General features: G+C 42.1%; 1 protein-coding gene across 1 annotated transcript; it reads left to right on the forward strand.

Annotated features, from left to right (window-relative positions):
• The first annotated feature begins 1,262 nt into the window (after window positions 1-1,262).
• LOC148538377 (vertebrate ancient opsin-like) lies at window positions 1,263-9,846 on the forward strand. Its single transcript, XM_088455444.1, is given in 5 exon segments — window positions 1,263-1,590; window positions 2,725-3,053; window positions 3,759-3,859; window positions 3,861-3,990; window positions 9,601-9,846. Coding segments are annotated over 5 exon segments (1,134 nt in total).
• Window positions 9,847-10,120: the final 274 nt, after the last annotated feature.

The raw sequence follows: 10,120 nt of genomic DNA on the forward strand, positions 1-10,120 counted from the left end.
TGGAGTGTCTTCTCAAATAAATGTTGATCCATTTTCTTTTGAGGGGGTTATGACAGCTGAACTCTGATTGGTTGCTATGGGACCCACTGAGGAAGCAGGGAGACATAATCAAACTCTGATTGCATACCTCCCAACATGACTCTTCCCTGGTAAGAGGTGGGGCTGCAGAGCAGTTCAAATATCAAATAGGGGAGCCACACCAACTGTCATTTCACACTCTGCCAAACATCACTGGCTGGTACTCACTGGCAGTTGGTGTGACTCCCCTATTTGAATTTTGGACTGTGCTGCAGCTCCACCTCTGGAGCCGCCACCAATCATAAATTACCAGGGAAGTACAGGACCAGAGCATTGTGTCCCTCCTGGAGAGGGTCATGTTGAGGGGTATGTTGAGGGTTGCTATGGTTACCACTGAGGAAGCAGGGGGACATATCCAAACTCTGATTGGTTGCTATGGGAACCACTGAGGAAGCAGGGGGACATTGGACCTCATTCAGAGCCGCTCGCAAAATGTGAGTGCTCGGTCTGAATGGGGGCAGCTGCATCTAAAAAATGATCCGGCCTCCTGGCCGCTCGCTAGGCTGTGGGTTACCACCCACAGCCTTAACAAGCGGCCAGGATGATGCCCATCGGGGCTTGGGACGAGACCCTTGTGGTAGGATCTCGTCTGCCGCAAGTCCCAGAGAGCTTTCGGCTCTAATAGAGCCGGAAGCTCTCCCACTGACATCACTGGTGATGTCAGTGGGGCCGCCCACAAACGGCAGGCTTTCACTTGGGAACGCCTCCGTTTGTGAAGCCACCCCCCTCCATGCCTACAAAATGGGTCGAGCTGTCGATCAACATCAACAGCCGCCCCTTTTGTAGTGAGCCATGGAGCGAGAGAAAACATCCAAACACACAGCCAAACATCGACCCACTTGCGAGCGGGTCTGAATGAGACCCATAATCTTCACTTGTTCAATCAGGGGGAAATTATCTTCACTTGATCCCTGGACAGGAGTGTAGTATATTATTATTATTTATAAATCAGTCCTTGCTCAAATGAATATTTAATCATATTAACTATCTTTCTAGTACATATGTACAAGCAAAGACAACAGATGGCTCTTTAATTAAAGCATGTATCTTTTATAATACACAAAACAATAAATCTAAAAGCTATTTTACAGATCAAGTCATGCAGCTGAGAAGCAAGAATGCCAGAAGCTATAATATTAGGGCATATTGAGTCTCCAAGTCAGGACGAGAGAGGCTATATCAATATGGAGGTCAATATTAACACAACTGATATTAGTGAGATTTTGACTGCAAAACCTACCATATTTCCTAGATCTGGATATAGCATTTTGTCATTTATTATGTTTTTAAATGCTATATTCTCAATTTTCAACAATTTACTAGTGATTCTAGTAGCCATGAGATACCCACAACTTCACAATCCTATTAATATTTTTATTCTAAACCTGTCATTTTCTGACCTATTAATGACATTGTGTGGTACTACCGTAGTGGTCAGTACTACTTATAATGGCTATTTTTACATGGGTAAAAAATTCAGCATTTTTCAGGGATTTGCAGACAACTATTTTGGTAAGTTATCACACTGTTTATTTGTAGTAAGTGTTTGTCTGTTGTGTGATCGGTATATTTTGCAAGCAAATTATCATGTTTCCGGATTACTTGTAAAATTGCAGATAGCTGGCAAAAGGTCTTCATTTACTGATTAACTGGCGATTATGACTGGTTTGTAAGTGGTCTATTTAATTGTAGGCAAGGATTCTGCAGTTAAAATGTAAAAATAAATGGATATAAACACAGAAAATTAAAAGGTAATATTTTTAAAAGATTTATTATTTTTCCTTTATTTCAACAAAATATGCAGCTTTACATAGAGTGTTTAAAGGCTTAATTGCACTACTTTATTGCTGAAGTGCCATAGTGTTATCTTGATTTGACATGCTGAGGTAAAACACTTGAAGTGTCAAAATATGAAAGTATACAAATTATTTGGTATGGTGGTAAACAACAATTATTTTGAAAGTATTGTTTATACAATGAATTACCATATCTGGGGCCAATTAAATTAAGCATAAAATCTTGGAGGAACTTTGCATTATGCAGGAGTACACACATTGCTGGATATTACAGTTCTAAACATCAACAATAAGTAATGTTTTAGTACCAAAACATCTTGCAGAGACACATCACATGGGGATCTTATAGGACTTTGCACTTAATTGAATTTCTAAACTCTATATCAAGAAAATTGACTCCAGGGTGTAAACGTAACAGTGATTTGGCAAAATCAATGATTTTCTGTGATTTTTTGTAGCAGGATTTAAAGTGGCATTTTTATAAAAGCAGCCTAAAGTCACATTGCTTTAAATCCTGTCGCAAAAAAATCACTGAAAATCTTTTAATTGTAACAAATTGTTGTTCATTACATTTCCATATAGGTGTTTTCGAAGTGAAGTGTAGCTGTAATTTACTGTTTGAGAAAGAGGTGTGAAACCAACAAGTGCCTTGATAAAGTACACATAAGGCCTTAATTTGAGACTCATATAACTGATTTTTCAATGCAAAGGAAAAAATGTAATAATTTTATTATCATGTAAAAGTTTTAAAACATTAGTATTCTTTCAAGAGGCTGTTTATCAAGTTTTCAGTCTGTCTTGTTATTGTTTTCTGTCTCTGTCATGTTACATTGTAATTACATTCTTGCAGGAATTGTGTCACTCTGGTCCCTGACCCTTTTAGCATGTGAGAGGTACAATGTGGTGTGCCAGCCAGTTGGAACCCTGAAGCTCAGCACGCGAAGAGGGTTCCAAGGACTGACATTTATCTGGCTGTTTTGTCTGCTTCGGGCTGTAGCACCACTGTTTGGCTGGAGTTCTTATGGTCCTGAAGGTGTTCAGACCTCTTGCTCCATTGGCTGGGAAGAGAGGACCTGGAACAACTGTAGTTACATGATTGCATACTTTCTGACGTGCTTCATTATTCCTGTAGCCATTATTGGATTTTCATATGGAACTATACTGCGATCATTGCATAAGGTAAATCTCTATTGAATATAAAGTATTCACGTGCTACATTTATACCTACAGTATATAATAAATTCAAAACAATACACAGTAGGGAACATTGATGAAAATTGATATATAATGCAAGTAACTGTGCTGTAATTCATATATCCAATTAGATTAAGTCTTGTTTCTTGATAAGTGTGGTAAAAAAAACTATTTTGTTTGGTTACGAATAGCATCTTTTTGTACATGTGCGCCAGTTTTCAAAAATATTCCCCAGTGTATAAGAATATATGTTATGGGTTTCATTTACATGTAAAAGTCTTATGAGGTCACAAATATAGGAACTACAGACAGTGGGGCTGATTCTGAGTTAGGAGCAAAGCAACAAATTTGTACCTGGACAAAGCATGGTGCCTGATTTAGTGCTGTACTGTATTACACAGCCGCACGGAAGACCCACGTTAGTGCAGATCTCATGGGAACTGAAGTAAACAGAAATGTGGAATGTATAATGTTGAATGTAGAGATGAGCGGTTCGGTTGTGACTGGTTATTTTTACCAAATTAGCGCAAATTTGGATTAGTTCAGATTTATCTTATTGGCTATCCAAAGCATGTGACAGCCAATATGATGGCGTTTTTGAGATCCATAGATAACCGTAAGACCGTACCACTCATCTCTAGTTGAATGTTGATTTGCACCACAATTTATACTATGTTTGTTTTCCCTTAGCTGAACAGTAAAATAGAACGGCAGGGAGGAAAGACAGACCGTGAGGAAGAGCTACGAGTAGTAGTAATGGTGCTTTTCATGGTGATTGCTTTTCTCATATGCTGTGTTTGCTCTGATTGTCATCATTAATCCAACGCTCTACATCCCTCCTCTTGCTGCAACTCTACCAACGTACTTTGCCAAGACCAGCCCTGTCTACAACCCAATCATCTATATCTTTCTAAACAAACAGGTAAATATGCCATATTAAGCCAGTGTAAATGTCAGTAACTGTATGGAATAAATAACCATATTACCCAGGACCAGGAAGAAAAAAATATACTCATTGCTGCTATTTTATATTACAAGGGGGCATTATTTGATGTTTTGAAAAAAAGATTTGTCACAAACATCAGCATGGTCTGTTATAGAGATTGCAGAGATGAAATCTATTTCAGCTTTATTTGTGGGTCAGTTTGTTTTTCTTGGTCCCAGTGTTTGGAGTTTTTGAAAAGCTAACAATTAAGATAAGTAACTTTAGCATCCTGACCTGCTGACATAATTTCTAAATGACAATTTCCTGTTCCAAAAAGTAGAAGTGACCATACTTTAATTGTTAGCATTTTAATGGATGTAATATATCGGAGAATTATTATTAATACAGAACTTGCTCCTTACAGATGTGCACTCTGGTGAGATAAGTATGAAATGGGTATTGTCTGGTCCTAGTGCCATAGGATTTTTCAGAAGTGATTTCCTGCCTGTTAGCAAGGTCATGAAATTGCAAATTAAAATGTTAAAAACTCTGGATTACTGACTTTAGTGGTGACTTTAAAATGATAATATACATAATCGGGTTAATTGTGAACTATGATAGTCTACATAACTTAGTTAGAAGATGTACAGGGTACATCACAATGTATACTATAATACTGTTACAAAATGATGGTTGCTACTGTTACAAAAGGAATAGAGCAGGGGGGCGACATTTTTTTCTGACAAGGACCATTTGGACATTTATAACATCAGTCTGGGGCCATACCGGCCGCTGTGCCGGTGAATCAACTGTGTTGGCACAGTGTGTATCCAGTTTAAGGGACACACATACATACACAATGACAGGTGCTCCCCCCTAATTCCCCATCCCCCAAATTTACCTTACTACAATGGAAGGGTGGGGGGGTGATAGTGATTGGGACCAGGCTAAGAACACTGGGACCACTTAGGTGACACCACCACATACTACTGTGCATTCATAATGTAAGGGGAAGCTTTAGACTAAGACAGAACAGATAAGGATTGGAGCCTAAATCCCATATTATTAAAAGTTACAAATGTACAGTGTGTGGAATATGCACCAATAAAGTCGGGATAGGATCTTTGGTGTTGCAGGCAAGCAATGTAAGAGTTGTATCACCCAGCAGCCCTGCTGTTCCCCCCATACTGACCCTTACACTAAAAGCACTACATTTACCAGCACTCCTTGCAGTATGTATTGAGAAATGTTCTTTATATAGGACAAAGGAACCCATTCTAGCGTCCCACTGCGTCCCTATCTTGTGCATAAAACAGGCATCATCCCATCATCATCTGAGTGTTATGCTTGGACAATTTTGATTAGAGCGTGCAGTGTTAGTGACTGTTGGCCCCAGCTGCTCCCACACACAATGGAAGCTCCTCTATGCTGCTATACAGCCCACACAGTGCCACTACCCATCCCAGACACAGGGCTGTGCAATTACCGCCACGGCATTGTCATCATCACTACAAGCCATTGGGTGCAGAGGGGGGTGGGTGTTCTGCACTCGGACCACCTCTCAAGTTCCTATACCTGCCGCTGAGGGGGACGCCGGCTGCGCTGTCACTGCTGCCACTGAACGGGAGAGAGCCACAGCCAGCCGGGCCTGATGAAATTATCTTGCAGGCCGTATCCAGCCTGCAAGCTGGAGGTTCCCCATCCCTGGACTAGAGAAGGGCTAGGAGAAAGCCTCTTCAATAAGCAGGCACCAATCAGGGCTGGTAAGTTATCAATGGTGTACCTGCTGAAGTCACGCTACTGTGAGCACAAGGCCAGGCATAAAACAGGCATCATCCCATCGTCTGAAGGTGCCTACACACATGGCGATATTTTACCCGATCTGGCCGATTCCGACGCATCAGAATGACAGATCGTGTAAAATATGCCCAAATCGTGAGTTCGATTTGGGCATATCACATCTTCAGATCTGCCGTGCTGTAGGTCGCACATCACATCTTCAGATCTGCCGTGCTGTAGGGCAGATCTGACAATCTCAAGTCACGATGCACTGGATAGTTTAGGAGGCACGATAGATCGTGTGTCAAATTGGCAGCTTTTGCAGACCAAATCGTGCCCACGACTGCTGGGAGCTCCCGGAGAGAGTTCAGGGGGAAATCGTACAAATCGTGGGATGGTGAGCACATCGCTATGTGTGTAGGCACCTTCAGTGTTATGCTCTTAGACAATTTTGATTAGGGCTTGCAGTTAATGTTGGGTAAGTAATCAGTGGATCATGTCTTTAATGGGATCGTGGAAGCCTACATGGATTTTGTTTCTTTATGGGTCTGCTCAAAGCAGTTTGACATTGGATAAGGTCACTACTAAGAGCCATATTCAATTTGAGCGGGCCCACGATACTTTTCCGCCTCCTGGACTTTTCGCCTGTACGCAAAAACGGGACCCGGCGAAACTGAAACAAGCGGAAAGTCCTGTCAGATTTGGGGAAATCAGCCTGACACCCCCCAAAAGATGCTCTGACATGGGGGTTAGCTATGGTTACCCCCGATTTGGATTGCTGAAGGTATTTGCTGTTTTTAAACAGGCCCAATAGCTGCTTAATAGCGTTTTTGTACAAGTGATGAAGAATACTATTCAGGAGGTTTTTTTCCAGAAATTAACTTACCCCAGCAAATTTGGGGTACATGAAAATGGGGGCCAGCATATTTTAAAGTTGCTAAAGCTAAGTTTTAAAAATCGTGAAAAAAAACACCTTCCACAAGAACCTGCAATGAAAAAAACACATGGGGCATACTTGGGGACCCCCCCCCCCAGAGTCTAGTTCGCTAGTTTTTAACTTTGTCCCCCAACATTTTTTTTGTTTCCCCCAAAATGAAAGTGATTTTTTGGGGTGTTCTTAATTGTTTTATTTTTTTATTTTTACGCAGTTTACCTTTGGGAGGGCTGCACGGGGGTTCCCACAATGTTGCACCCCAAAAACCCCAATTCTGCACTTTTTTCCGCCTGCTATTCATAGGCGAAACTTTTTCGCCTATTACATTGCATTGAATTTCCACCTAGGCGGAAAGTCTTTCAAATTGAATACGGCGATACTTTTCCGCCTGGCGAAAAGACATCATCGGCGAAACTTTTTCGCCGATTACGGCTTTTCACTCCAAATTGAATACGGGCCTAAGCTGGTAACCAAACAGAAGACTGTGGCTCAGCAGCCAGTATAGCTTTTTCTAGGCAGGGTTATTTGCTAGTCTATAACGCTGCATGTTGTTCTTTGACAATAAACGTTTTACTTTACAAAAAAGACAACTAGATGATATCAGAAAGTCCCAGGGAATCTCAGTTGACTCATATGGCTACTTCCAGGCACACCAGTGAGCTGGGAAAGTAAAATAGCATAATATCACACCCAGTAGCTGCATATGTCGTGTGGTTATGGCATTAACTAATCCTGGAGAGACTAGTCCATGAGTAAATCTCCATTGCAGTGCTAAAGGTCAAGGTGCTGTCCAGTGAGTAGAAATCCTAAAAAGCTCACATATTGGGCACTATTCTATTCTATGCGATGTGAATAGCACCGGGAATCAGTACCCGGAGCTATTCAATTCTGCGCGGTTAGGTTTGGGAAGGCTCGTTCTCGCGCCTTTAACAGGGTGTTTAGGCGCGAGAACGGGCATTCTCCAACTAAACTTCCCGGCGCGATGCTGTTTTCCCGGCGCTAAGGGCAGAAAACAGCATTGCGCCTAGACTTTTGTCGGATTTCTGCTCGCATCCCCGGAGGGGTGCGAGAAGAATTACTTAGTCGGGGTTAGCAGCGTGGTGTATTGAATAGCTCCGGGAGCTCACTCCCGGCGCTATTCACATCGCATAGAATAGAATCATGCCAATTGATTACTTACGTAATAGACTGAAGGAAGATATCACCTTGGTGAAGAGATTTTGGGGTAGATGTATGAAGCAGTGAAAAGTGTGGAGAAGTATGCCAGTGGAGAAGTTGCACATGGCAACCAATCAGCCCCTACCTATCATCTTATAGAATGTACACAGGGGCATATCTGTAATGGGTGCAGGGTGTGCGGGGAACACGGGCCCATGGGTCCAGTGGGGCCCAGCACCGCACACCCTGCACCCATAATAATACTTACCTCTCCGGAGTCCCACATCGACGCGGGCGTCCGGCGCTGTAAAACGACTGGAAAATGGCTGTGGTGGCTATTTTACCGTCATTTGCGCATGCGCAGTACAGGGAAAATGGCCTCCACAGCCATTTTCCCGGTTACCAAAGCATACACTATAGACTCTGGGCACAATTTAGTGCCCAGAGTCTATATCTCCGGTGCTGGCTGCGCAGAGCTCAGTGCGCTGCCGGGCGGAGAGGAGGGGGCCTGTGTCGGAGACTGCACACGGGCCCCCTCCTCTCTAGAAACGCCCCTGAATGTACATGATAAATGCAACCTCAAAGCTGATTGGTTACCATGGCCAACTTCTCCACTGGCATACTTCTCCACTCTTTTCACTGCTTCATACATCTCTGTCTTTGTAACATATTGATTTTTCTATAAACTATCACCAGCAGTTTATTTTATTTGTGTTTCTTACCAGATTAACTACTTTCCACAAAAGAAAGATACATGATTTAGCACCATATAACCTGAGAGAATTTAACACTGGTGTCTACGATGGACTGGCTGTCCGAGTGACAGGGCGACCAATCCAATGCTTGGTAAGGTTTATGCACAAACGATCTTGTGCATACATACTTACCAATCATCCTCCCGACATGACGGCCCAGCAGACTCCATTTAAATAAGCGCACCCACTTGTGATGTAACATTCAATAGGTTCTGAGCTCGATATATAGTTTGGATATTTGATCGTATTTACACACTGAACGATGTGAACGATATATCTGTGTGATATATCGCATCAGCCATGCAGCACAGAAGATGCGATATATCTGTGAACGATAGATAGTGTGTGTACACACTGACTGATGGTGGGGACAATATATATCGTTTGTTGGCTGTACCAACAGTGTATCAGCCAGTGTGTACACAACATTATACTCTGTGTAGTGTTGATCATATTATTTTTGTTACTTTGTAATATATTGACATTTATTGCTAATTTGTTGCAACCTCAGCTTGTGCACAAGACGCAAGGGAATTTGAACAGCATTCAGTTCAGTTAATGTAGATTCTGTGGCTCTCATGCTAGTGTGGAACGCCCAATAGATATGTGAGCCCAAAAGCTTGTTTTTCTTCTATAGTCCTAAAAAAGAAATCCAGCTGGAGCGACAGGGGAATTGCATCCAATATATTACACAGATATGCTATTAGTAGGAAACAGCCAGCTTTGGAAACCTATAACTGAGCCTTACAGCATGTAGTTGGTACAAGGAGACTCTTTGGGTGAAATTCAGGACTCTGGTTAAAAGTGGGGAGACTTCTTATACAGAATATGCCAGCCAGCTCTGGTTGGCCTGCATCTGATAAATGGATGGGTGACTACTGTAGAAGTTATTCAGAACATTGCAGTGCTGGAGCAAGTGCTAGTAAAGATCATATACTTGACACCCCATATCAAGCATCCAAACTCACAATTGAATTCCAGGATCGCAAGGATCAGAAAAAATGTGAGAATGTATCAACTCAGTGGATTATCGGAAGCCCTGAAATTGTGCTCTTTAGTAAAGCTGGTATAGAGATCCAGCAATGCACATCAGCAAAACCAGATACCACAATCAACAGACTACCCAAAAGTAGAAGTCCAGATATGCCAGATGCAACCATACAGATGGGACTGCTTCAAAACAAAAGCAGAGGACCCTTACCATGTTTACAGAGCCTTCCACAATGATATACTGCTAGTGGGGACATCTTTTTGTGGATGTATGAGTTCTGTACAGAGTTGACACTGACATGTGAACCCCATACAAGCTCTGGATAGTAACAAAACAGTTACTGGTCCCCAAGCACAACTGCTAGCCCTAGCTCATCCCAGTAGTTGACAACTTATAAACTCAATAAAAAAAGCATGGATTCGGTGGAGCTGTTTATGGCAAAATGTAACTCTTGATGTAAAGCGATATATAGCATTCTGCAATGTGAATGCTGTATCATCCTGCAGTCCA

This window comes from Taudactylus pleione, unplaced genomic scaffold (assembly GCF_031769625.1).
Source record: "Taudactylus pleione unplaced genomic scaffold, aTauple2 ptg000040l, whole genome shotgun sequence".
NCBI classification, from domain to species: domain Eukaryota; kingdom Metazoa; phylum Chordata; class Amphibia; order Anura; family Myobatrachidae; genus Taudactylus; species Taudactylus pleione.